The sequence below is a fragment of the Panthera uncia genome, chromosome D2 (genome assembly GCF_023721935.1).
Source record: "Panthera uncia isolate 11264 chromosome D2, Puncia_PCG_1.0, whole genome shotgun sequence".
Lineage (NCBI taxonomy): Eukaryota > Metazoa > Chordata > Mammalia > Carnivora > Felidae > Panthera > Panthera uncia.
Window position 1 is genome coordinate 78,832,602 of NC_064818.1, and position 27,222 is coordinate 78,859,823.

A 27,222-nucleotide genomic window follows, 5' to 3' on the forward strand; every position below is an offset into this window, starting at 1 on the left:
CACACACACACACACACACACACACACACACACACACACACACACACGATCCAACCGGAAAGATCCAACCCCAGGCCCACTGCCTGAAATGTGATACTTGGGATGACAGTGCAATGTGGGGCACCGGAATTCTCCTGGGTTTCATGATTCCAGGGACACATTTGGCCCACCGCCGACCACAGAAAAGGCTCTCATTGGCTTTACGCTTCCCATAAATGCGGCCCCGGGGGACCACCCTCCCCGGGCCCGGCCGACGCCCCGGCTGCCGAAGGAGCCCCTGTTAGGAGGACTGGGGTGCCAGGGTTCGCTCCTGCCGCTGACACGCGGGCTGCGGGAGGCAGCAGCGGGGACGCGGCCCCCACCCGGGCGGTTCCGGGAGTGGGGGCGGGGTCGTCCGGGGCCAACGGGCGGGCAGGGGGGCCCCGGGGTGGCGGGGGGCGCGCGGAGTCCCGGCGGCCGCAACAGGTGCGCCGCGGCCGCCCACCCGCCCCTCCCGCCGCCCGGCCGGCCTTTACCTGCAGCGGCGGCTCCCGAGTCCGGGGAGGGAGGCCCGGGCCCGGCCGCCCTTCCCAGCCGGGCAGGCCGAGCTCGCCGGACGCACGGACCGACGGACCGACGGACACCTCGGGAAGGAGACTGGGGGCCGGAGGCCCCCGCCCCGAAGGCCCGGGCACAGACCCCGCCGAGGGCGCGAGGGCTACTGGGGGGGGGGGTGGGGGGCGCGACCGGCGGACCGGGCCTCAGGGGCAGAGTCTCCAGCCGACGACCGGGTCGTCGCCCTCGCTCGGTGCCCCCGGCGACGCGCGGGCCCTCGCGCTCGCCCGCGTTTCTGGGCGGTTTTGGTCCCTCCCTCTCGCCGTCCTTCTGGCCCCTCCTCCCCGCCCTCCGGGTTGTCAAGGCAACCCGAGCGACGCCGGCCGCGGCGGAGAGGCGTTAGAAGGGGCGGCGCCGGGGGCTCGGCCCTTGGGGGCCCGGGAGCGGCTGACCATGGAGCCCCAGAGTAAGGGGGCCCGGCGGGGCGGGCTGGGGCCTCTCGGGGACGAGGGTGGGCGCCCCGGGCGCGGTCCGCCGGCTTTTGACACGGAAACAACGGTTCTCCCCCGTCGCGCTTTTCTCTCCCGGAGGGAGCAGAGGGGCTAAAGCTGCGGCGGGAGGCCCGCGGGGTCAGGAGCGCCGAGGGAGGGCGCTGGGAGCCGGAGGGACGCGGAGCTGGGGAGTGTGGCCCGGGGGAGGCAGCGCCCCCGCGGCGTGCTTTCCTGAAATTGCAACCGAGCAAATCCGTGCACTCTCAGGACCACGCTCATTGTTGTCATTTTAGTTTAGTCCGTTTCGCTGTAAAGAGCCGTCCTGCTTCTAAAACGTCAGCAACTGAGCAGGCAGCGAGGCTGGGTCTGGCGTTTACGACGGAGACCCCGTCCTCCCCCGCCCCCTCCATCGTCGCTGATTTAAAGGAGAAAAAAATGGGGCTTTTGTCCAAGCTTACTCGATTCATTGCTAGGGGTCCTACGAGGTAGGACAGTCCAAAACAAAACAAAACAAGAATCCTTTTCCCGTTTCCCACATTGTTTGGCAAAAGGTGGGCAGTCTGGAGTGGCGAGATCTAATACGCGCTCCAACTTATCTGGGCTCCCCAGCCCCCAAACCTCTCTAGGCCGTTGTGCTCTGTCCTCCTTTTCCAAGCCGTCTTTTCTTGGACAATTTGAGAAATGGAAGTAATCAGACCAAATCCATTCTCTGGGAGAAAGGCTGGCATTTTAAAAAGTCATTAGTTTCCAGCAAGAAGGTTTTAAAGGTTGGTTTCCTTTCTTTTCACTCATTTTGCTGGGGCAAAGCTTACAAGTTGTGAGTTACAGTTGCTTGAGCTGAATTTATACACTATTTCTGCCATTTGCATGTATCTCACTGGATGCTACGTCTTTAACGTAACTTGTTGAAAGATGCTGAATGTGCAACAGTGCTAAAATGTTTGCGGTCAAACTGATGCTGGGCTGTGTATGTTCTCTGTTTAGGGAAGAGATGAAATGAAATCTGTCTCTTAGAAACAGCCCCTCTATTCCTTCAGATATATGTTATTGTTTAAATGTGTGAAGTTTACATTTCAATTAATTCAGTGCTCACTGTCTTTATCCACTCACTCATTCAAAGTATCTATTATGTTCCAGACACGGCTCTGGAGATCAGGAGTGGGACGATGAACAGGGCAGTGGTTGGGTCATCCCCGGAAAACCCGGGAGAGACCCAGGGAACAAACCTCGCCTCTCTGAGGCCTGAGACTGGGGGAGAGGAGATGGGCAGAAAGCTTCTGGGAGGAAGTGATAGGAGGCCTGCAGAACGACCCAGTGAAGAGTAAGGAAAAAGGGTGGACGCAGAGGGAACCCCTGATATATAGGCCCTGAGACTTGAAGGGCGGTGTGGGTTTGAAACTCAAGAGTAGGAAGATGAGTAAAGCTGTAGCTAGGAAGACTCGGGCGTTACAGTGGCGTAGAAAAAAGAAGTCTGGAAAAGCCGACAGGAGCCAGATCATGAAGGCTTTATAAAACTATGTGGGAAATGTATTTTGTGTATGAATTATACACTTATATCCCATCGCATTGGGTTTTGAGGTGGGTGGAAAATTTTTGTTAACTAATCCGTGCCTGGGGAACTGTACATTTATTCCTTTCTACATATTCTTAAATGCTTTTATCAGTTTAATGCTTTTATCAATTTAATGTTATAATCCAAACAATCAACATTTACCTTAGGAAATTTTTTTTCTTTTAAGATTTTCTTTTCTTTTTTAATTTTTTTAATGTTTATTCGTTTTTGAAAGACAGAGAGAGACAGAGCACAAGCAGGGGTGGGGCAGAGAGAGAGGGGGACGCAGAATCTGAAGCAGGCTCCAGGCTCTGAGCTGTCAGCACAGAGCCCGACGCGCGGCTTGAACTCAGGAACCGCGCGATCATGACCTGAGCTGAAGTCAGATGCTCAACTGACTGAGCCACCCAGGTGCCCCAAGATTTTATTTTTAAGTAATCTCTACACCCAAGTTGGGGCTCTGACTTATAACCCCGAAATCAAGAGTCACGTGTTCCACTGACTGAGCCAGCCAGGTGTCCCAGGAAATTCTTTCACAGTCTAATGAGCACCATTTTGGATAAATATTTACTAAATCATTTGCTGTTAGTTAATATTTAAAGGACACCATTAAATGAATTTTGTTTTTTAAGTTTATTTATTTTGAGAGAGAGGGAGAGAGGAAGGGGCAGAGAGACAGAACACAAGTGGAGGAGGGGCAGAGACAGAGGGAGAGAGAGAATTCCTGACAGTGCAGAGCCTGATGCGGGGCTCGAACCCACGAACCTGTGAGATCATGACCTAAGCCGAAATCAAGACCTAAGCCGAAATCAAGAGTTGGACACTTCACTGATTAAGCCACCCAGGCACCCCACCATTAAATGATTTTTAAGGTTCCTTTTAACTTCAAAATTCGTACCTAACTTTCAAAATTCAGATTTTACCTGAAACTCACAATATTTCATCCTCTCAAAGATATTGGAGAGCACTGAAGATACACTATTAACAAGTACCGTAATTATAACTACAATTAAACTATTGTCAGTATGATATTAACAATATGTTGTCATTATCTAAGAAATCGTAAGCCTTGCGTTTACATGACACCTTTTGTTAGTGATGGGTTTCAAAGAACATTTTACAGCTACAGTTGAATGTACCATCAGTAAATTGATTGAAAGGAAGGATCCTTCTTAATTGCTTTAAGGATCAGACATATACCCAAGGACACCCCAAGGAACTGCGAGAGTCAGTCTTATCCATTCTGTTTCCACACACTTAGGTTTCTATTACTCTTCAGAATGACCTTTATTAACTGAATCATTAAAATCCAATAAACATAAACTCTTCAGACCTCACAACTGGTTCATACTCTGGCCATGGGCAGAGGAGGACAGGGGCTACCACTATTATACAGAATAATAATAAATCAATGAGCCGAGAAATGACTCCCCAGGGCAATGGCAAATTAAGTTCACAACCTTGGGCTGTTCAGAGTGGTTTTGGCTCTTGGCTTACACATTTATGTCTTTAATTATTTTCTTCCTAAACTACACTGTTGGAAAGATAACCCACATATGAAATAACATGGGAAATATACGTCAAATTTTTTTCTGGATTTGTTTTTAGAAAATATTGAAGTTCAACCGTACTGTCTCTTTCCTAATTTCCTAGTGAGTGACAATACCAAAAGGTAGCTTTGGGGTCTTTACCCTGGCTTTCGTGATCTTTCCTAACCCCACCAAATCACCCTAAGCAGACACACAATCGGTGTTTATCAAATACAACATCAAGATAAGCCCCCAGCGCCCACTTAGGACCCTGTTGAACTGCCTGCTCTCCGTATAAAAAAATCGGGGTCCAGCTTAGACCAGGCAGCAGCTGACTGACACATACCTGCCCTTGAAAAGAAGTGCTCAATGGGGATCTAAGTTCTTCCAATGACTAAGAGACTGAGGCATTCACTGAAAGGACTGAAGCCTTCTCCAGACCTGTTTTTCTACTGGTCTAACATCTTTGATAGGATTACACCATCTTCCCAGTCATTCCAGCTGGAAATGCAAGAGTCATCCTTTACTCCTCCGTTCCACTCACTACCCCTCGCGCCACCCCACCCACCAGCGTGCCTGTTTATCGCACCTTTAAAATACACCCGAACATGCACCTTCCCCTCCCTGTTGGAATCACCGGGATTCCAAGCCACCATCTTGCTAAAGCCACGAACGGAGGCTTCCCTGATATCTGCAGTTCCTCTCCTCTGCCCCGTCTGTGCTCTACCCGGAAGCCAGAGTGACCTCTTCAAAATAACATCTTACCTGGTGCCACTCTTCTGCCAAAAGCCCTCTAGAGTTGTTGTAATGATCTGGTTGCTGCTTCAAACTCACCAGGTGTATGATAGATAATGATGCTTCAAGCGATGGGTGTTTTACTCCCTTAAACATAACAAGCTCCTTTCAGGGCGGTGAGTCGTTGCACACACTTTTTTCCCCTCCTGTTCTGAGGGTGTTCCGACAGGTCTGACTCAACATCCTCTGGTCTAAGCTTAGCCATCTCCTCCTTTTCTTCTTCTTCTTCTTTTTTTTAAGATTTCTTTTTAAGTAATCTTTATACCCAACGCAGGGCTCGAACTCAAAATCCTGAGCTCAAGAGTCACAGGCTTTACTGACTGAGCCAGCCAGGCGCTCTATAGCCGTCCCCTCATTGAATCCCTCCTTTAAACCCTAAACTAGGTAGTGCCCCCTTCCTCATGTTATTCCTACCTTTGTGGTTTTTCTCTTCCTGATCGCAATTGTAATTCTTGTGTTAATTTAAAAAAAAAAAATCTGTTTTCCCCACCAGATTGTAGGATTGTGGAAAAGGGCCCTGCCTGCCATTCTGGCCCTAGTGCCTGACGGGAAGTAAGCCCCGAAGAAGCATTTATTGAATGGCTGGCACGGCTGTTAACAGCTGAATGCCTTATCTAACTTTATTTCCTTGAGAACGAGGTGTAGTTAAAACCAAAAGCCATTTTGCTCTGCCACAGAAAGGGCTGTGCTCCAGAGGAATCTGAAGTGGAGATTGTTTCAGGTCAAGTTCATTCAACTCAGGCGCTTGTAAATGTTAGCTTGGTTACACACACGGCCTTCCTCCTCACCAGCCTCAAGGAGACGTTTCGAGAATCTCATTTTATCCAATAAAATTAAGGAAATGGGCAAGCCATCTTATTTTTGAGACCAAAGGCTCCCCAGATCATCCACCCAGCGAAATCTGCTCACTGCCATGAGATACTGGTGTGTTAATTACCTAAGAGACTGGTACGAATTTAACAGTAATTACATAAGCCCAGGATCGTTTTTTTAAAAAATCTGTTTAGCAGGGTTTTTTTTTTTCTCAAGTAGTCTTGACCCCTAAAGAATATTAATTCTATCAATTAGGTTATAATTTAAATATTATCATTAAGAAATGCACATATCCCTCTCTCTCTGCCCCTCCCCCTCTCATGCTCTGTCTCTCCAAAAGAAAGAAATGTTAAAAAAAATTAAAAAAAAAGAAATGCTTATATAAATCAAGTTCAAAACTTAGGAAAAAACAATTTCAAAGCAACATCTTTTAAATAGCTGTAGTTTCAAATCCCCATCAAAAGGCTAAAATCATGGCAATCCTGACCTCCGGATGCTCAGCCAGCCCCGGAAAGGGGGCAGATCGACTTGATGGTTGCCGCTGGGTCCCACCAGGAGCTCGGGTTCACCTCAGCATTATTCCTCGGCCAAGTCTATTCCTGCTAACTTGGATTTTACCTCCACTGGATGGGAAAAGGGAGCGCTGTCTGGACGCGCCTCCTCTCCGGAGGACCCGCCCGGTCGCACCCAGGAGCTGGGCGAGCCAACCGGGCTCCAGGAGGGGTTTGTGCACACCCGCGTCAACCCGGAATGGCCTGAATGACTCATGGAGGACCGAAGGTGGTGCGAACTCCTCACCGAGTAAACAACTCACAACCCTGTTCTTGCATTTTTGTGCTCGCAGGGCTGGTGACAAGCCAGGGGCGTAGATGCTTATGGTTGGGAGCCTCCAGCTGCATTGGGGGGTTGGGGGGGCATTTCTCTCCTGGGAGGTTGAAGGAAGGGAGGAGGCATTCCTTTCTCCTAGACCCCAGGTGCCAGTTCTTGTAGCTGTGCCCTGTCCCCTTTCAGGTTGTCAGGGACCCTTCTCTGGTCTTGTGTCTTAGGAACACGGTCTCTCCTCCTCTCCTGCCTCCCAGTCTCAGTCTGGAATGCACTCACTGCCCACCCACCTGTCTATTGGTTAAAAACAAGTCTTGGGGCCCCTGGGTGGCTCAGTCGGTTGAGCGGGGGACTTAGCTCAGGTCATCCTCTCACGGGTTCGGGAGTTCGAGCCCCACGTTGGGCTCTGTGCTGACAGCTCAGAGCCTGGAGCAGGTTTCGGATTCTGTGTCTCCCTCTCTCTCTGCCCCTCCCCCACTCACGCTCAGTCTCTCTCTCTCTCTCAAAAATAAATGCTTAAAATTTTTTTAAAAAAACAGTGTTTATAAAAAAAAAACAAACAAGTCTTGCAGGGGCCTGGGTGGCCCAGTTGGTTAGGCATCCAACTTCCAGCTCAGGTCATGATCTCATGGTTTGTGAGTTTGAGCTCCCCACCCCCACCCCACCCCCGCATTGGGCTGTTTCTTAGCACAGAGCCTGCTTTGGATCCTCTGGCCCCCTCTCTCTACCCCTCCCCCCCCAAAAAAATAAACATTAAAAAGAAAATTTTAAAAACAGAAAACAAGTCTTGGACTTCACTGTCTCTTGGAAACTTTGCCTATTTCCCATCTCCCAACCTAAATCAGAGTGACTTTCTCCCTCTTGGGTTCTGGGTCTGGATTTTATTGATACTTTTATTATTCTAACATGTTGTAACCGATATATATATCTGTTCAACTCTCCCATTAGAAGTTAACTTGAAATGGATCAAGAGATCAAACATAAGACCTGAAATTTTAAAATTCCTGGAAGAGTGGTGCTGGGTGGCTCGTTGGTTAAGTGTCCAACTTCGGCTCAGGTCATGATCTCATGGTTCATGAATTTGAGCCCCGGGTCAGGTTCTGTGCTGACAGCTCAGAGCCTGGAGCCTGCTTCAGATCCTGTCTCTGTCTCTCTGCCCCTCTCCTGCTCGCTAACTTGCGTGTGCTCTCTCTCTCTCTCTCTCTCTCAAATATAAATAAACATGTATTTATTTATTTTACATTTATTCATTTTTGAGAGACAGAGACAGAGCACAAGTGGGGGACAGGCAGAGAGAGAATGAGACACAGAATCTGAGGCAGGCTGCAGGCTCCAAGCTGTCAGCACAGAGCCCTACACGGGGCTCGGACTCACGAACTGTGAGATCATGACCTGAGCCGAAGTCGGACGCTTAACTGACTGAGCCACCCAGGTGCCCCAAGTTTTCTGTTCCTTTTTAAAAAGCCTTTGACGGGTGCCTGGGTGGGTCAGTCAGTTAAGTGTCTGGCTTCAGTTCAGGTCATGATCTCATGGTCTGTGGGTTCGAGCCGCACGTCGGGCCCTGTGCTGACAGCTTGGAGCCTGGAGCCTGCTTCAGATTCTGTGTCTCCGTCTCTCTCTGCCCCTCCCCAATTCCCACTCTGCCTCTCTCTCAAAAATAAATAAACTTTAAACAAAATTTAAAAAGAAATGAAAAGATCTACGTCCTGATTTCAGTGGCTCAGATAGTTGTAATGATAGGATATTTCAGGGTTAGCTTGTCCCCTCTGTGAATTATGAGGTGGGCTTTTCAGATTGGACGTAGTCTCCTTGGGCACTATAGCTACATGAATATGCACCTTGTCCTAACTTATGCTTATGCATTCTGTTCTGTGTGTGTATGTGTATGTGTATTATTTATTTTTTTTGAAAATGTTCAGAGCCGTAGAACAGTTCAAAGTCATACAATGAACACTTCCATACTCTTCACATGGATTTGCCTGTTTACATTATGCCAGAGTTGATTTTTCTCTTTCTCTTTCTTCCCAGATACACACACACACACACACACACACACACACACATACACATGCACACTTTTTGAACCATTTGAAAGATGCACACCCATAATACTTCAGTCCTCAACACTTTAGCATGTTTTTCCCAAGAACCAGGACATTTTCTTCTGTAACCACAATACCACAATAATACACCCCCAAATTTAACATTGATACAATAATATTATCTAATGTTCCGTCCCTATTCGTATTTTCCCAGTTGTCTTAATAATGTGCTTTATGGTTGTTGTTGGGTTTTTTCTTTTTAAATGATTGGGACCCTTTTCAGGATTACACTTGGCATTTAATTGTCTTAGTCCTTCAGTCTTCTTTAGAGCAGTCTCCGTATTTTTTTGTTTCTTTCACGACACTGATATTTTTGAAGTGGCCGGGCCGGTTACCTTATAGAAGGTTCCATGCTGGATTTGTCTGATTGTCGCCTCATGGTGTTTTGAGTCAAATATTTGTACCGGGAATGTAACGTTACACAGACGATGCTCTGTCTCTTTCGTTGCGTCTTATCAGGAGGTCCACGATGTCAGTTCTGTATCCTGATACAATGTCACTGCTGCCACTGAAACAGAAGAGACGAATGTTCTGGAATGAAATGTACTTAGGAGTTGGGGAATCTGTTAAGAAGACAAAGACTCGTTTCTCAAGGCTGCCAGGACTGATGCTACAGGAGCCGGTCAATTTGTATTGCTTAAGCCACAGCTTGGCTCTTCTTACAGGTAGAGGGTGGCAGGTAGTATGAAAATGAAGGACATGCCCCTCCTCCCTAAGGCACCTCCTAGCACAAGAGAGACGCTAACATGTATGAAAGAATTTTCCAGTGTGATGGGAGAGAATATTTTTCAGCCTAGGACTAGAACCCAGATGTGAGCATGGCAAGAATAGTGACTCAGGGGGTTGGTAATTGGCACAGACCCCACTCTCCATGTTTTTATTTTCACTGCTTCCCAGTATGTACTTACGATTCTCATTACGTCTGTTTCCTCCTTGCCTTCCACATTCACTGTAGTCATTCACATTTCTATTCCCTCCCTCATGTCGACTCACCGGAGCCCTACCCCGCACTGCCCCGCAGGACCTGTGGTAGCCTGCCTCCAAGATGGCTCCCTGTGAGCCTTCCTGCCTCCTGGTGTTCTCACCTGTACCCTGCCTCACTGTGCCAGAGTCGGTCTGTGTGACCAATGACATATGGCAGAAGTGGTGTGTCACTTCCAAGATTAGATTATAAAAGGCTGGGGCTTCTGTCTTGGGCTGGTCTTCAATCTCTCTCTTTCTCCCTCCCTGCCTCTCTCTCTCTCTGTCTCCTTCTCCTTCTCCTTCTCCTTCTTCTTCTTCTTCTTCTATCACCTACCAATTGCCATGTCATGAACACACTCAAGCATTCTATGGAGAGACCTACATGGCGAGGAACGGGGCCAAGGATCAGAGAGGACTGACTCCTGCCAAGAGCTCAGCGAGTGAGCTGGTGGGCAGATTCTCCAGTCTCAGCCAAGCCGGGAGAGGACAGCAGCCCCAGCTGTCAACTTCACCATAATCTCTGAAGAGACTGAGCCAGACCCACCCAGCTGAGGCATCCCAGACTCCAGACCCTCAAACACTGTGAGACCATTATTTATATATGTATATGTGTGTGTATATATATATATATATCATATATCACATATATATAATCATATATATGAGCATATTATCTATACTACATTCCTCTCTGTTCTGTACTTTCCTTTTTTTTCACCTAACGTTATATTTTGCTTTCTTTTTATTACCATGGTTTCTCATACTTTAAACAACTATATAATATTCCATTGTATAAATTTGCCATAATTTATTTAACCAGTCCACCACTGATAGGCAGTTTGTCTTTAGTCTTTTGCTACTGTGATAGGGTGAGTAAAAACATGTCAACAGCTTAATCCCCTGAACCTGTGAATGTGTCCCCTTTCATGGCCAAATGGGCTCTGCAGCTGTGATTAAGTTAAGGGTGGTGAAAAGGGGAGATTAGCCTGTATTATCCAGGTGGCCCCCATGTAACCAATCACGAGTCCTTTTTTAAAATTTTTTTTTTCAACGTTTTTTATTTATTTTTGGGACAGAGAGAGACAGAGCATGAACGGGGGAGGGGCAGAGAGAGAGGGAGACACAGAATCGGAATCAGGCTCCAGGCTCTGAGCCATCAGCCCAGAGCCTGACGCGGGACGAGTCCTTTTTTAAAAGGGAGGCAGGAGCTTGAGAGTCAGGATGAAGGTGTGAGCGGCGCTTCGGGTGATAGAAGGTTGGAACCAGAGAATGTGGGTATCCCCCAGAAGCTGGAAAAGGCTCGGAAATGTACTCTCCCCTAGAACCTCCGGAAAGAACAAGCTTTTGATTTTAGCTGGGCGAGACCCATTGTGGACTTCTGGCCTCCAGAACTGTAAGGTAATGAACTTGTGTTGTTTTAAGCAGCTATGTTTATGGGAGACGGTTACAGCAGCCGCAGGAAATGCACAGCTACTATTACGATTAGAAACAGAGTTGCATTGAATTATCTCGTACGTTGCACATTTTGCATTTTGTGCAAGCATACTTGCAAGAGAAACGCCTAGATGCAGGATTGCCCACAGGCAGTGTTAGTTTGGTTCAGTCCCACTTCCAACGGTAATTTTTGTGAGAACGTCTTCCACAGCCTCTCCAATGAGTGCATAAACTTTTGGATTTTTACCGTTCAGCAATTGAAAAACGCTAATTTCTTTGAACGAGCTAATTATTACTACGTACTCCTCATCCGCACACCGTATTTAGAATCTCGGTCAGAGGTAGGACTAAGTCCTTGTTTCTATTTTATTCCATGCTGTTTGCCTGTGTCCCTCCTATTACCTTACATAGAGCGGGCTCTCTTCATAGAATGATAAAAGGATGTATATCCAAAGGTATCCATTCTGCAATAGTGGGCAAGAAACGTTATATAGAATTCATTTTACCCATCTTTCTATCCAACAAATACCACGTCTAAAAACATTTCCTCTGTTTTGGACAAAAACATCCTTCATGGTAACCGTTGCTGAGTGCAGAGTTAAGGAATGGTTGCCTGCCCTCATTGTGTCCCCTGCCCCCCCTTTTTGTTGCTGTTTGACTGATGGATGGAAGGTGGGATCACCCACGGGTGGCCTCCCCCTGCCTCTGTGCCCCAGACAGCTACCGCAGACCTTTCCCCTTTAACAGCAACACGATCCCCACTCCTGGAGGTAGCCCATCTTACTGATTATTTGCACAACAGCTAAAACTTGTTTGTGCCCTATTTAAGGATGAACAGCCTCGCCGCAGACTGTAACCTTCTGCTTTTCCGGTAAAGGATGAAACCTCTAGAAACTTCCACCTCCTTCCTTCTCTTAGCTTGGGAATGGTTCCTTAGGTTTCTCCCTATCTATTTACACTGCCAGCGCCTTTCCTGTTTTTGAGATCTTAAAACTTCACAGAACAAAAAAGTTGTCCCTTTTCCTAAAAAACGGTGGAGACTTTTCGTTGTTTTAAATTCGTTTCTTTTGTTTATAATGTAACCCGGTTGGTTTGAAATTTAATTAAAAACGTTGTTTGGCAAAAGTTCTGACCCGAGAAATCTCCTGGGTCATCACGTAAGCTGTTAGCTAAAACTTAACTACATAGCGCTTAGCCTCAATGAGCATCAGTGTGCACATTCAGAATTTTCAAAACTTGCAAGAGACCACAGAGCTTAAGTATTTTTTTTTAATGTTTATTTTTGAGAGAGCGAGAGGGACAGCGTGAGAGTGGGGGAGGGGCAGAGAGAGAGGGAGATAGAATCCGAGGCGGGTTCCAGGCTCTGAGCTGTCAGCACCGAGCCCGACTCGGGGCTCGAACTCCAGGACTGTGAGGTCATGACCTGAGCCGAAGCCAGACGCTTAACCGACTGGGCCACCCAGGTGCCCCACAACCTAAGTATAGTAAGTCCTGGAAAGACAAAACAAATCTATTGGCAATGAGCCTAATTATGAAACTTCTTTGGTTACGGACAGGGGTACAACAGGATGAAGCCTTTTTTTTTTTTTTTTTTTTAATTTTTTTTTTTTAACATTTATTTGTTTTTGAGACAGAGAGAGACAGAGCATGAACCGGGGAGGGGCAGAGAGAGAGGGAGACACAGAATCGGAAGCAGGCTCTAGCCATCAGCCCAGAACCCGACGCGGGGCTCGAACTCACATACTGTGAGATCGTGACCTGAGCTAAGTCGGAGGCTTAACCGACTGAGCCACCCAGGCGCCCCCAGGATGAAGCCTTTTAAGAGAAACCCATGACTTCTGTCCTCTTGTCATTCTGAATCGGTGGCAGTTAATACCCCACGAAGACTCTGAAGACAGACTGGTGCTTCTCCATCCTTTTCTGATCGCGTGTGCCCACTTTCTGATGGTCTCTTATTCCACATGAGACCTAACCGTGAGTCGTTTCGCGGTCCACCAACAGGAGGGCGCATTTGTGACGCATGCTGTCCGAGGGCCTGGCGCTTCATGTGCCGATTTGTTGATCATCGTGGGGTCGTGACTTGATGACCCACGACTGGAACCTGAGGTACACATGATGGGAACGTGGTTACGCAGGAGAACGTGATGACGCACGAGCACTGAGGCTGTTAGCGCGAGAGTCAGGTCTGTTTGTCCCAGCTGTTTCTGCTAGAGCTTTCTCCCGGTGATCGTGCTGGCCACACCACTGCTTCCAAATGGCATCTCTTCAGCTTGAGTTAATTTTAGATAAAGATGAACTAATCTCGGGATAAGCCCTGGGTGTTGTATGTAAGCCAGTTTGACCATCAATTATATTAATAATAAAAAGGAAAAAAAATGAACTAATGTACAGACATGTGGTCATCCCAAGGACATTTAAATTAGCATTAGAGCTAGTATTTCTAAACTCCCTACCTCTCCACTACAGTGTGGGACACTACTCTTCTCCCTTAGGAAATCAATTTCCTATGGACAGTATTTTTTTTTCCCCCAACACAATGTATAACAGCCCTCATTCTTCTGTGATGTAACAATCTAAACTTCCATTGCTTTTTCGTTTTCCAAAGCTCCACTGTGCCTGTTTTTATGCCTTAAAAAAAAAAAACAACAACTCTGTAATCTCTTATGTGGCAATTTCCACACCCCACTCCCTGCCTTAGCTAGGTGATAAGCCCCAGGAGTACAGGAATCACACCTGCCTGTTCACTGTGTCACCAGCATTTTCGCAGCGTAGACACTTCGTTAGGGCCTTAAGGATTGAATAAGTAAATGGAAGTGTGGGCAGGATTGAAAACGTCCAAGATGAGAGGAAACTTCTAGTGCTATGGATAAAGAAACATTGACCCAAGGCAGTGTTTCTTTACCATATTTTCATCATTTTTTCCTCAGGGAGAAAAATGCTGAGAAAAATTAAATACATTGAAGGGAATTAAATATTCAGATAACGTTGAGCTTTGAAAGGCCACTGTAATAGCTAAGATCCCCCCACCCCCACCCCCACCTCCAGGAATTAATTTGGGACCTATTGTTCAAGTGGAAGGTCTATGATCTGAGGTCTGGTCTCCTATTTCTCTGTGGGCTTCCTTTTACTTCCTGAAGATTCGCTTGACCGTGGAAGGGTAGGGGAGGAGGGTGGTTGTCCTCAGAAGTGTGGTTTGCGAGCTCCTGGGTTGGGTGAGGCATGGAGGTGAAATGAGAGCATTTCTGGCAATGAACTTGTATCCCATCTGCGGGAGGTTTGGTGAGAAGGAGCCAGGGAGACTGGAAGCGGTTGGCAGAACCTTGGGAAAGACGGGTAGATCGAGTTCTACCAGGAATCAATCCAGGAATATTAAACTTGACAATGATGCAAAAGCGGCTTTGCCCTGTGTGGGGAGAATTGCCCCTCTGGGGGACAGATTCATTTACATCCTCTGTTACCACTGGTTCTGTTCAACTTAGCGTGAACCAGGCTGTGCAAGACAAGACTGGAAAACCCGAAAGGGCGCGATGTGAACGTTGCATATTTTTTCCCACTGAAGCACAGATTTTTTTTTTTCCCCTATAATTTATAAGTGACCGGCATTTTCAAATTTTAGATTGCTCTCTATTAACTACACAGTTTGTAATAACTGTGATTAGCTGTTTGCTTCTTTCCTCACAGTTATACTATTTTGTTCCTCTGGGTATGAAAAAGGAATGAGAGGTTTTTAAATAAGATTTTTATCAATGGAAAGTAGGAGCTGTGTGCATTTCGTGGAGAAGGTAGTCTAGAGGACAACCTTTATGGACCCGGGGCAAACTATATTGATTGTGTAATGTGTATATTTGGGGGGGGGGAATCTATAGTTAAAAAAAAGCTTGCCACTTCATTATTTATAACAGCCAAAAGATGAACAACTCCGGTGTCCATCATCAGATGAACAGATAAGCAAAGGGTTTATACATAAAACGGGATACGTTTCAGCCTTAAAAAGGCAAGCAGGCTACGGCCTGGATGGACCTTGAAGACCATACGCCAAGTGAAATAAGCCAGTCACAAAAGGATAAATGCTGTCTGATTCTACTGTCAAAGGACAAAAATAATTTAGGAATGCTTGTCCTTTGTTTAAGAGCAAATAAGCCACCGAGGGGGGACTACAGTGTCTCTCAAGCAGTGGGATACTCTTCCTGAGGCATTTTGGGCGAGAGTGAGTTTTATAGAGCTTTAGAGGAACCATGCAGGGCAGGGTGTGATTGGCTGGGGTGCATATGTGACCTTATTTAGAAAGCTCTAGGCGGAAATAAGTAGAGCCCAGAGCTGGCTCAGCATTTGGCATTTCTGGTCAAGTGGGAGCAGTTACTGGAACACAAAAGTTGGGTTTGCTGATCTGGCACCTGGGGCTGGAGTGCCTCTAACATGGGCCTGGAAATTTAGTTCTCCTCTTCCCTAGAGCAGTCAAATCCATAGACCTAGAATGTAGAGTAGAGCTTGCCAGCAGCTAGGGAAAAGGAGGGGGGTGCTGTTTGGTGGCTAAGCATAGGATTTTAGCTTAAGATTAAAAAAGAAAGTTGTGGAGATGGGTAGAAGTGATAGTTGTTCAGTAATGTGAGCGTCCAAAACACCGCTAAACTGTATACATACAACGGTTACAGCGGGGGCGCTTGGCTGGCTGAGTCGGTTGAGCGTCCGAGTCTCGATTTCAGCCGAAGTCACGATCCCAGGGTCATGGGCTCGAGCCTCGGGTCAGGTTCCACAGGGGGCGCGGAACCTGCTCAAGATCCTCTCGCTCATGACATGAGCTGAAACCGAGAGTTGGATGCCTAACCCACCAAGCCACCCAGGTGCCCCGACGGTGACTAGAGTTGAGATTTCTCAACCGATCCGGTCAACAGACAGAGGGCGTTGAGACCATGTCTCAAAGTGCAGGGGAAGCGTATAGACTCGGGCGGTAACTGCTGCCTCTTGCACAGAACTGTGCTTTAAAGAAAAAAAAAATTCCCCTTTTTTATAGAAAATCAGGAAAATATGCGTAAAAAACTTTTGCCACTTAATGGGAGAAATTTAAGCTAAATCATGTTCAGCATCTTCATCCTTAAATGAAAAGATGATTTAAAAATCTCCAAGATTACTACTTTGTAATTGATCAGCACAGAACCGTTGAAACTTTGTTCAAGAAAAAAATTTTTAACTCCCTGTGTTTTGTCCCCTTGGCGAGGGGCGCTGGTGAACATAACAAGTGATTTCAGACACTAAACAGACTCAGTACAGGATGCAGGAGAAGAAAACCGTACATTTAGCCTGTACGTTTTGCCTTTTATTTTTCTGAAATTCAAGTGCAGCCTGAACCTTGAAATCTCTGGCCTCTGAGTCTCTCAGAACCGCGGTGGTACGTTAGCTCAGTGGTAAAAGTGAGATGTGACTTTTGGGAAAAAGTGAAATGTGTCCTGATAGCCATTTTCATGAGACACCTGGATGAATTGTTTTTCAGCCCTCCCTATTCGGTAGATTTATTAAGTAGAAAATTTCAGGAAGGTTTTGTTTGTTTTTTCTGAAAATGTTTCCTGGGGTAAAACTTTGTAATCTTTTTTTCTGTCTCCTGGAGTAGTCCTAGTAATAAATGCAGATACTATGGAATGATTGTTTTTGGGCAGAAGGCCATATAAATACTTCGGGTTTTCTATGTGACTTATGTACAGGGTCCACAAACACTGTGAAGACCATCGTCCTAAATAGCAAATGTGTCCGAGTTGGGCTCGGCCACTGTGGTTGCTGTTGGCCCAGAGCGAGCCCTGGGAAGCAGGTACGCCAGGGAGCAGTGGTGCAAAGCTTCTAGCAATGGTTTTGCACACTGCTTGCCAGAACTCCAGTCTATCAGCAGATTAAGGCTCTGATATTAGGTGAGGCTTTTTGGTTAAGGCTTGTATGGGTTTATATCCAATTAAAAATCAGCTTTCAATGTATCAAAGAACCCTGTTTATTTAAAAGCAAATTTGGGGGATGCTTCCTTACATATGTCCACTTTTGTTCTTTTGTGGTGCTACGTACTAATTTCACGGCCCATCTGATTATTTCCTCCATGAATCAGGAAATCCCTGTGTGCATCTCCCTGCTTCCCCTCTCTTGATCTTGGCTGCTCTTGGCCTCGTGCACTTAACTGCGAAGTCGATTCTAAAATCTGTATTTTCACACAAGTTGTTGAGATTTCCATTGGGATTAAATCGATAGGTCATTCTGCGGAGAGCTTTACGGTAGCGAATTTTCCAATCTCCGAGCTTCATTTAGTTCCTCACTTCTTATGTCTGTGGTACCTTCTAAAATGCTATGATTTTTTCCATTAAGGCCTCACACGTTTCATAGATTGATGACTAGTTTCATTGCATTTTCAGTGCTATTGTAAATTGTTTGAATTGTTAACGTTTAATTTTTTAAAAAACGTGCATTATTTTGAGAGCGAGAGCACGCGTGTGCACGCAAGCTGGGGAGGGGCAGGGAGAGAGAGAATCCCAAGCAGGCTTGCATGGTCAGCACAGAGCTCGACATAGGGCTCAATCTCGTGAACCATGAGGTCATGACCTGAGCCGAAATCAAGAGCCAGATGCTCAACTGACAGAGCCACCCAGGCGCCCCCAGTAATTTGTCTTTCAAGGGGCTGATCCATTTCATCTAATCTGTAGGCTTTCTAAACAAAGTTCTTTTTAGTAGTATCTTTTATTAGTCTAATGTCTGTAGGGCCTGGAACATGCCCCCTTTCTTTATTCTGGCTGTTGGTAATCTGTGTTTCTCCCTTTTTCTTGGTCAGTCTGCCTAGAGCTTTAACCATTTTATTTCTTCAAACAACCAGCTTTGGATCTCGTTGACTTTTCCAATTTTCTGTTTTAAATTTTACTGATTTGTCTTCTATATAGTCTTCTGCTTGACTTGGGGTTTATTCTGCTTTTCTCTGCTTGAAGTAGATACTTAGATGATACTTTTCTGATGTAATAACTTAGTGCTATAAATTTTCCTCTTAGCACAAATTTGGATAAGTTGATTATGTTTGTTCAGCTCAAAATATTTTCTGGTTCTCCTTGAGATCTCCTCTTTGACCCACACAGCCTTTACAAGAACATTGTTGAGGTGTGCCTGGGTGGCTCAGTCGGTTAAGTGTCTGACTTTTCCCACCGCCCCCCCCCCCCAAATTTTAATTCAAATTCTAGTTAGTCAACATACAGTGCAATATTGGTTTCAGTAGTAGAATTTAGGGACTCATCACTTGCATACAACACCCAGTGGTCATCACAACAGTGGCCTCCTTAATACCCGTCACCCATCTAGCCCATCCCCTGCCCACTTCCCTCCATCAACCCTCAGTTTATCTCCATGGTTCAGAGTCTCTTGTGGTCTGTTTCCATGCCCCCCCCCACCCCCCGCCCTTTTACACTATATACAAAATCCTAGAGGAGAACACAGGCAGCATCCTTTTTGACCTTGGCCGCAGAAACTTCTTACTAGACATGTCTCTAGAGGTAAGAGAAACCAAAGCAAAAATAACTACTAGGACCTCATCCAGGTAAAAAGCTTCTGAACAGAAAAGGGAACCATCAACTAAACTAAAAGGTGGCCTACAGAATGGGAGAAGATATTGCAAATGGCGTATTGGATAAAGGGGTAGTATCCAAAATCTATGAAGAACTTAACACACTCAATACCCCCAAAACAAATAATCCAGTTAAGAAATGGGCAGAAGACATGAATAGATGCTTTTCCAAAGAAGACCTCTGGGAGACACATGAAAAGATGTTCAACGTCAGTGATCATCCGGGAAATGCAAAACCACAATGAGATACTATCTCAGACTTGCCATAACGGCTAAAATTAACACGAGAAGCAACAGGTGTTGGTGAGGATGCAGAGAAAGGGGAACCCTCTCTTGCACTGTTGGTGGGGATGCAAACTGGTGTAGCCGCTCTGGAAAACGGTATGGAGTTTGCCCAGAAAGTTAAAAATAGAGCTACCCTATGATTCAGCAATTGCACTAGTAGGTATTTCTCCAAAGGATACAAAAATACAGATTTGAAGGGATACATGCACCCAGTGGTTATAGCAGTATCATGTACAATAGCCAAAGTATGGAAAGAGCCCAAATGTCTATTGACTGATGAATGGATAAAGATGTTGTGTACACACACACACACACACACACACACACACACACGCTGGAATATTACTCAGCAATCAAAATTTTTTTGCCATTTGCGATTATGTCAATGGAGCTAAAGCGTATTAGGCTAAGTGAAAGAAGTTAGAGAAAGACCAATCCCACATAATTTCACTCATACGGAATTTAACCAACAGAAAAGATGAACATATGTGAGGGGAGGAGGTGTCTGACTCTTGAATTCAGCCGAGGTCTTGATCTCAGGGTTGTGAGTTCAAGCCCTGTTTTGGGCTCCCTGCTGGGAGTGAAGCCTACCTTAAAAAAGAAAACAAAAAGGGGGCACCTGAGTGGTTTAGTCAGTTAAGCATCCGGCTCCTGATTGGTTAGATTGAGACCACATTGGGCTCTGTATGGACAGTGTGGAGCCTGCTTGGGGTTCTCTCTCTCTACCCCTCTCCCCTGTTTGTGTGTTTTCTCTCAAACGAACAAACATTAAAAAAAATTTTTAATGTTTCTTTTTTTTTTTTTTTTTTTTTTTTTTGAGAGAGGGCAAGTAGGAGTGAGTCAGACACAGAATCTGAAGCAGGTTCCAGGCCCTGATCTCTCAGCTGTCAGCACAGAGCCTGACATGGGGCTCGAATTCACGAACTGCAAGATCGTGACCCCAGCTGAAGTCAGACACTCAACCGACTGAGCCACCCGGGTGCCCCTGAATAGACACTTAAAAAAAAGAAAGAAAAGGTACATTGTTTAATTTCCATGTACTTGGCAATGTTCCAGAAATATTTGTTGGTTTCTGGTTTAATTCTGTTATCAGAAAATGTACTTGGCTTGATTTCTGTTTCAATTGTTTAACATTGTTGGGGTTGGTTTTATGACCTAGAATATAGTCTGTTGGTTGCATCCTGCCCTATTGGTAATTCTTCCACGTTTTGACTTTGTCTCAGTTTGCTTGCTACTTAATTTGCTTGCTATTTCCTTTTTAGGTCCTTGAGCCATTGCCACTTATATTTTGTCTAGAGTTTCTCATTGTAATCAGGGAGAAGGATGGGCTGTCACATGAATCCCACATCTTGGCCAGCACCATAAACTCTCAACACACTTTATTTTTTTTTTTTTTAATTTTTTTAATGTTTTACTTATTTTTGAGACAGAGCATGAGCAGGGGAGGGGCAGAGAGAGAGGGAGACACAGAATCTGCAGCAGGCTCCAGGCTCTGAGCGGTCGGCACAGAGCCCGAGGCAACACTCGAACCCACGAACTGTGAGATCATGACCTGAGCCGAAGTCGGACACTCAACCGACTGAGTCACCCAGGCGCCTCAACACATTTTAAAAATACCTTTTCATCCACATTGAATAACAGCAGGCCTATAAGTATCTTTTTTTACACTTCCCTTTTTGGGTTTTGGTATCAAGGTTATTTTTATTTTAACCTGATAAAATGAACTGGGGAGTGTTTCTTTTTCTGTTCTCTGAGAGAGTTCGTTTTTTTTTTGTTTTGTTTTGTTTTGTTTTTTGTTTTTTGTTTTTGTTTTTTTTTTTTTTTGTATGTCTCATGGACCATTTTGGTGAAGCCATAGGAACATGGAAATGTTAAGGGAAGGTTTTGACTACTGATACAGTGTGTTTGCTATGTAGAAAATTTGTCAGTTTTTCTACCTTTTTTCTGGAGAAATTGTGTTTCATCTATACAATCTATTGGCATAAGATTATAATTGCATATTATCTTTTGGAAGTCTTCTGATCTAGAGTATGATCCTCTTTGTGTGCTGTTAATTTTTTTTTCCTTGCTAACTCTTGCTAAAGGTTTGTGAATTTTATTCTTCTTAAAGAACCGATAGTTAGCTTGGTTGATTCTATTATGGGTTTCTTTTGTATTTTGTTCATTTCTGTTGTGTTTGGGAGTTTATCTTTGGGAGTTTCTTTGGGAGTTTCTTTTGGAAGTTTCTTTGGGAGTTTATCTTCTACTCATTTACTGACTGATGCTTAGTTCATTGATTCTACTTTTCAGTGTTTTTCTAAAGTACATGTTTAAGACTATAAATTTACTTTTAAGAATGGATTCGGCTGTATCCCACAATTTTTAAATTTTTAAAAATGTTTTTATTTATTTTTGAGACAGAAACAGAGCATGAGCAGGGGAGGGGCAGAGAGAGAGGGAGACACAGAATCCAAAGCAGGCTCCAGGCTGTGAGCTGTCAGCACAGAGCCTGACATGGGGCTCGAACTCATGGACTGTGAGATCATGACCTGAGCTGAAGCGGGATGCTTAACCGACTGAGCCACCCAGGCATCCCATACAGTTTTTGATATGTAGAACTGATCATGAATTTTCCTTGTAATTTGATCTTTGAACTATGGGTTACTCATAAGTGTGTGCCTCAATTTCTAAAATGCGGACCTTCTCATTCTTTGTTTCTCATTGTTAGCTTATTGTTAGAGATTATGATCTGTATTCTGCTTGTTTAAAATTTCTTTGCCACTGAAACATGTGGTTAATTTTTTTGAAATTGTTTCACACTTACACGAAAGGAAGTCTCTTTCTGCTGTTGTTAAGATACTGTGTTCTATACGTGTCCATTGAGTCTTTTTTCGTAATTTTGTTAAAATCTTCAGTATCCTATTTTTTACTTTTTCTATTGCCTGTGAGATGTTAAGTATCCCACTATGATTATGGATATGTCTATCGCCTCCTATTCTGTCAACTTTGGCTTTCAGTTTTGGGACTATATTTGGGGCATAGGATTTCAAATAATATATTTTTTTTATAATTTGAATTCCTATTTATTTTTTAGTGTTTATTTTTGAGAGAGAGAGAGAGAGAGAGAGAGAGAGAGAGAGAGACAGGGAGTGAGTGGAGGAGGGGTAGAGAGCAAGGGAGACACAGAATCCGAAGCAGGCTCCAGGCTCTGAGCTGTCAGCAGCACACAGCCCGACATGGGGCTCGAACTCACGGACTGTGAGATTATGACCTGAGCCGAAGTCGGAAGCTTAACTGACTGAGCCACCCGGGTGCCCCTTGAATTTCTATTTAAATGTTTTCCTTATTTATGTATCTTGTCAACTGTGCAAATGATTAAAACAGCTACAGTGGCTTCAGCTGCACTCTACTGTGTGTATGTGTATGTTACATGTATATTACAATATTCTTCAACCCTCCTTTATCTTTATATTTTAATGTTTACTTATATTTGAGAGCGCGAGACCCCAAACGCAAGTGGCAGGGGGGCAGAGAGAGAGGAAGACAGGATCCTAAGCAGGCTCCAGGCTCCGAGCTGTCAGCACAGAGCCCATCATGGGGCTCGAACTCACAAGCTGTGAGATCATGACCTGTGCTGAAGTCAGACGCTTAACCAACTGAGCCACTCAGGCGTCCCATGTATCTCTACATTTTAGATCAGACTCTTGTAAACAGTATGGGATTGGATTTAACAATTTTTAACTGAATCATTTAGTCAGTTTGCATTTATTACCTATCCTGCTGTTTTTGGATCCTGTCTATGTGGTTGTGTGTTTGATGTGTATGGTACGTGTTTGATCATCTTGTTTTATGTTTTCTACTTGTTTCCCCTTTCCCCTGATTTCCTACCCTCTTTGGACTGGGGGGATGTTTTTTCTTCTCTAGTCATTTGGAAGTCCTCTGTTTTTTAATTTTTCAGTGGCTATCCTACTAATCTTAAACATGCATATTTAAGTCCTGAAAGTCTCAAGTTTACCTCCTGGGTGATACAAGAACTTTAGAATACTTTAATTCCTCTGGAGTTCTGCTATTATAGCCTATCTAAATTTATTTCTTCACTTTCCTCTCATTTTGAGACAATGTAGATTCACATTCAATTGTAAAGAAATAATACAAAGAGATTCCTGCACTCTTTATTCAGTTTCTCCCAATGGTAACATCTTTCAAAACTAAAATACAGTATCAGAGCCAGGAAACAAACAGACATGAATGCGATCCACTGATTTTGTTCAGGTTTTACCAGGTTTACATGCACAGGTGTGTGGGTGTACTTTGTTCTCTGCTCTATCACATATAGGGCTATTGTCCAGATCGAGAACAGTTTCATCAGAAAGATCCTTTGTGCTGTCCTTGTTTAGCCACAGACCCTTGCTTCTCTAACTCCTGACAACCACTAACCTATTCTTCACTTCTAATTTTGTGTTTTCAAGAACTTGATACAAATGAAACCATGTAGTATCTAATCTTTTGAAATTGACTGTTTTCATTCAGCCTAATTTTCTTGAGATTCCTTCAAGTTGTTTTGATCTATTTTAATTTTACCATTGTTGTTTTTATATTTCGTGGGAAATTACTTTTATTGTTTTACACCCTTCATATTTACTTTTAGCCACACATTCACTGTTCTTTTACCCTGTTGCTCAATTCTTATATCACTCGGGATCTCTTTCTTCCTGCGTGAAATACATCCCTTAGTATTTGGTTTCTTAATGGCCTCCTGGGGAAAACTGCATAACTTTCTGTGCCTTGTAAGGGGTTTTTATTTCATTCGTGTAATTTTTTTTTTAAAGGAACTTTTTAATTGAAATATAAGCTACATATAGGCAAGTGCATACAGTTATAAGAAACCTACAATTTAAGATGATGAAAGTACAACTGGGTGAATTTTTACATAGTTAATATAAAAGAAATGGAGTATTACCAGCACCCCCACAAGCCTCTTTTATATTCCCTTCCAGTTGCTACCTTCCTCTCTCCCCCACCCCAAATTCCCATCCCATCCCTATAGAATAGTTCTGACCATTTTTGCTTTTTATAAATGGAACTTTACTCTCTGTCTTCTTTCTGTCAGCATTAGCTTTGTGAGGCCCATTCATGGTGCTGTTCATAGCAATGGCTCGTTCATGTTGTATAAATTCATGTTCATTGTTGTATAAATTCCATTTTAGTAATATTCCATAATTACTTTGCTGGTGGTAGAGATTTGGTTGTTTCCACTTTGGGTCTGTTATAATCAATACTGCTGTGAACTTTCTTGTACGTCTCTTTTGGTGCACATGTGTATACTTCTGTTGGCTACACGCCTGGGAGTGGAAGTGTTGTTTTGGAGAATACATTTAGGAGATCTTGCTAAATTTTTCCCACACTGGTTATGTCAGTTTATACTTCCACACGTGGTGTATGAATGCATCAGTTGTTTCCCATACTTCCCAATAATTCCTATTGTGTCAGCTTTAAATATGGTTTTAATTTAGTCATTCTGTTGGGTATGTAGTAGTGTCTCATTGACTTAGAATTTCCATGATGCCTGTATAGGTTGAGCATCTTTTCATATATTTTAATATTGGCCACTTGGATATTCTCTTTGGGGAAGAGTCTGCTCATGTGTCTTGTCTCAGTTTCTCTTGAGTTGCTGGTATTTTTAAGTTTTTTTTTAAATTATTTTATTTATTTATTTATTTTTTGAGCCAGAGAGAGAGCAAGCAGGGGAGGGGCAGAGAGACAGGGAGAGAGAGTCCCAACCAGGCTCTGTGCTGTCAGTGTAGAGGCCGACGTGGGACTCGAACCTACAAACTGTGAGATTGTGACCTGAGCCAAAACCAAGAGTGAGATGCTTAACCAACTGAGCCACCCAGGCACTCCTCTTTTTATTATTGATGTATGGGAATTCTTAAATATACTCTAAATCAAAGTCTGTTGGTTAGGTTTTCTTAGTGCTTTTTCATTCTCCTAACAGGTTCTTTTTCATAGAAATAGTTTTAATGTAGTCTAATTTATCAGTCGTTTTCCTTTATAGTTAATGTTTTTGGTGTTCTTTATAAATTTCTTTTGCCTCCCTGTTTTTAAATTATTTTTGTTTCCCTTCCCTTATGTTCATCTGTTTTGTCTCTTAAATTCCTCATGTGAGTGAAGCCATATGATTTTTGTCTTTCTCTGACTAATTTCACTTAGCATGATACCCTCCAGTTCCATCCATGTAGTTGGAAATGGCAAGATTTCATTCTTTTTGATTGCCTTGTACCCATAAATACAGAGAACAAACTAAGGGTTGCTGGAGGGTTTGTCGGAGGGGGGATGGGCTAAATGGGTAAGTGGCACTAAGGAATCTACTCATGAAATCATTGTTGCACTATATGCTAACTAATTTGGGTGTAAATTTTAAAAAATAAAATTAAAAAAATTTTCTTTTGCCTAACCTAAAATTATGAATATATTCTGTTATGCTTTAGAAGCCTTTTCACATTTACATCTATAACCTGGATTTTCATGTAGGGTACACTTTTTTTTTTTTCATCTGGCCATTCAGTTGACTTAGCACTGTTGTATTAAAATGACATCCTTTCTTGACCATTCTTCAATGTCCCCTTTTTTATAAATCAGGCACCATAGACCGAGATGGGTGCTTTTATGGCCTGTGAGACCTTTAACTGATTTGTCTGTAATTTGTTGTTGTTGTTTGTTTTTGTCCTGGGAACAAGAAGCATAAAACACAGGCCCTGCTCTTAAACTGCTTACAGTCTAATGTAGGAATCCCTTAAATTACTAGTTTCAACATGATGTGGTGTGGAAGCAAACCATGTTAAAACTGTACTCATGTTTATGTTTTTAGAATTAATCTGTTAAGATTCACTTGAGTAAAGAAATTCTATAGGAAGACTGTTCTCATAACTGAAAGGTATTTTGCATTTCATTACTTGGATTGTCTTTCTAGTGTATCATACATGAATATATCCCTAAACATACATTGTTTAGTTTTACCTGTTTGGTTTTACTATGAAATGGCATTAGTCCACATGTATTCTGTACTGTTTTTGTTACGGTTCAATTTAAGCTTTTAAGACTAATTACATTTTAGTGATAGAATTTCCAGCAGTAGGAAAAATTTTGTGCCAGATGGTTTCCATTAAATCGGTAGTTCCTAAGATCTCGTATACGGCATCATTTTAGATGGTATTAAGACCAACATTTAAAAATGATCACTTTATATTTTAATAGTGTCTGTTGGTTAAAAGCATAGTGTTGGTTTTCCAATTACTTCTAGCCCCAAATTTCAAGTCAGTGTAAGAACATTTAGGTCAATTTTCCAGGTGGTATATACTTTGTTCTTCTTTGTAGCGTGGCAGAAATGTGGTGTGGGATACGCTTGGATAACCGTGCCGCATACAGTGCCTTTCCTGGCCCAGGGAATGAGGGAGGAGCATTCATCGTTGCCTCCTTTTGGTCAGGGCCACTCTGCAGTCAAGGCGAAGTTGCTTCCTGAAAGAAAGTTACCGTTGGCTGGGACAGCAGCAGCACACTGGGCAACAGCATGGAAGAGGTGAAGTGTGTGTCAGGTTCACTGCTCTTCTGCTGCGAATGCCTACTTGCCAACTCAGCATCTTGGGGATGCACGTAATTCAATGTCAACGAATCTATGATTTCTCGGATTATAAGGTGAAGTCCCACCCGTGTCTGGTGGTACCACCCATCTTCTCTGACAAATGGAAAGATAAAGGGTGGTATCAGGCGTGCTTGTTGGGGCTCTGGATTGAGAGCCTGGTGATCATACTATGCGTCGTATCCTGAGAAGGGCTTCAGTTCCAGAAAGAGTATGTAGCCAGGAGGGTGGGTTTCCAAGGGCAGAAGAGCAGCAAAAGGCAAGGCGTAGAACCAGAGTTGGGGGTGGAGGCGAGTGAGCCTGGGGAATAGTCCTCATCCAGAGCGAAAGCGCCAGGCCATAGTACATTTTATGGTGGTAAGTGGGGCAGATTTTATCAAGTCACACAGTCCTCTGTCTCTGGGGAAGAAGCAGGAATCCACAAGACCTGACCGTGCCTGTGGGAGAAGAAGAAGCGCCGATAGTCCGGGAGAGTTCCACAGGAGTTCAAGTGTGGGAGGGTATGAGGATGAACTATCCATGACAGCCAAGGACCAGGCTAGAGGAGAGTTGATCTGGAGAAAAAGAAAAGTTCATTTTTTAACCTGTTAAGTTTGAGGAGACTGTGCAGGAGGCTGGGATGAACAACAACAGAAAAGCTAAGGGACCGTGCCAGGGGCATGGGGCCTTACCAGGCTGGGGACAACAGCCCAGAGCTGTCGGGGAGAGCGT

At 44.2% G+C, this 27,222-nt stretch overlaps 2 protein-coding genes across 6 annotated transcripts in view; one reads left to right on the plus strand and one right to left on the minus strand.

Moving 5' to 3' along the window:
- Positions 1-702, minus strand: part of DHX32 (DEAH-box helicase 32 (putative)) — a 53,067-nt gene extending 52,365 nt beyond the window's left edge. For all 4 annotated transcript variants that reach the window (XM_049646601.1, XM_049646598.1, XM_049646600.1 and 1 more), the window contains exon 1: positions 516-702. The gene's annotated coding sequence lies outside the window, so the exon portion shown is untranslated. The remainder of the gene's footprint in view (positions 1-515) is intronic.
- A 190-nt stretch (positions 703-892) lies between these two features.
- Positions 893-27,222, plus strand: part of FANK1 (fibronectin type III and ankyrin repeat domains 1) — a 101,225-nt gene continuing 74,895 nt past the window's right edge. The window contains exon 1 of one of the 2 annotated variants that reach the window (XM_049646620.1): positions 893-1,000. In XM_049646620.1, coding sequence (XP_049502577.1) covers positions 988-1,000 — 13 coding nt within the window. In that variant the 5' untranslated portion in view covers positions 893-987. The remainder of the gene's footprint in view (positions 1,001-27,222) is intronic. The other variant, XM_049646619.1, reaches the window with a different exon arrangement.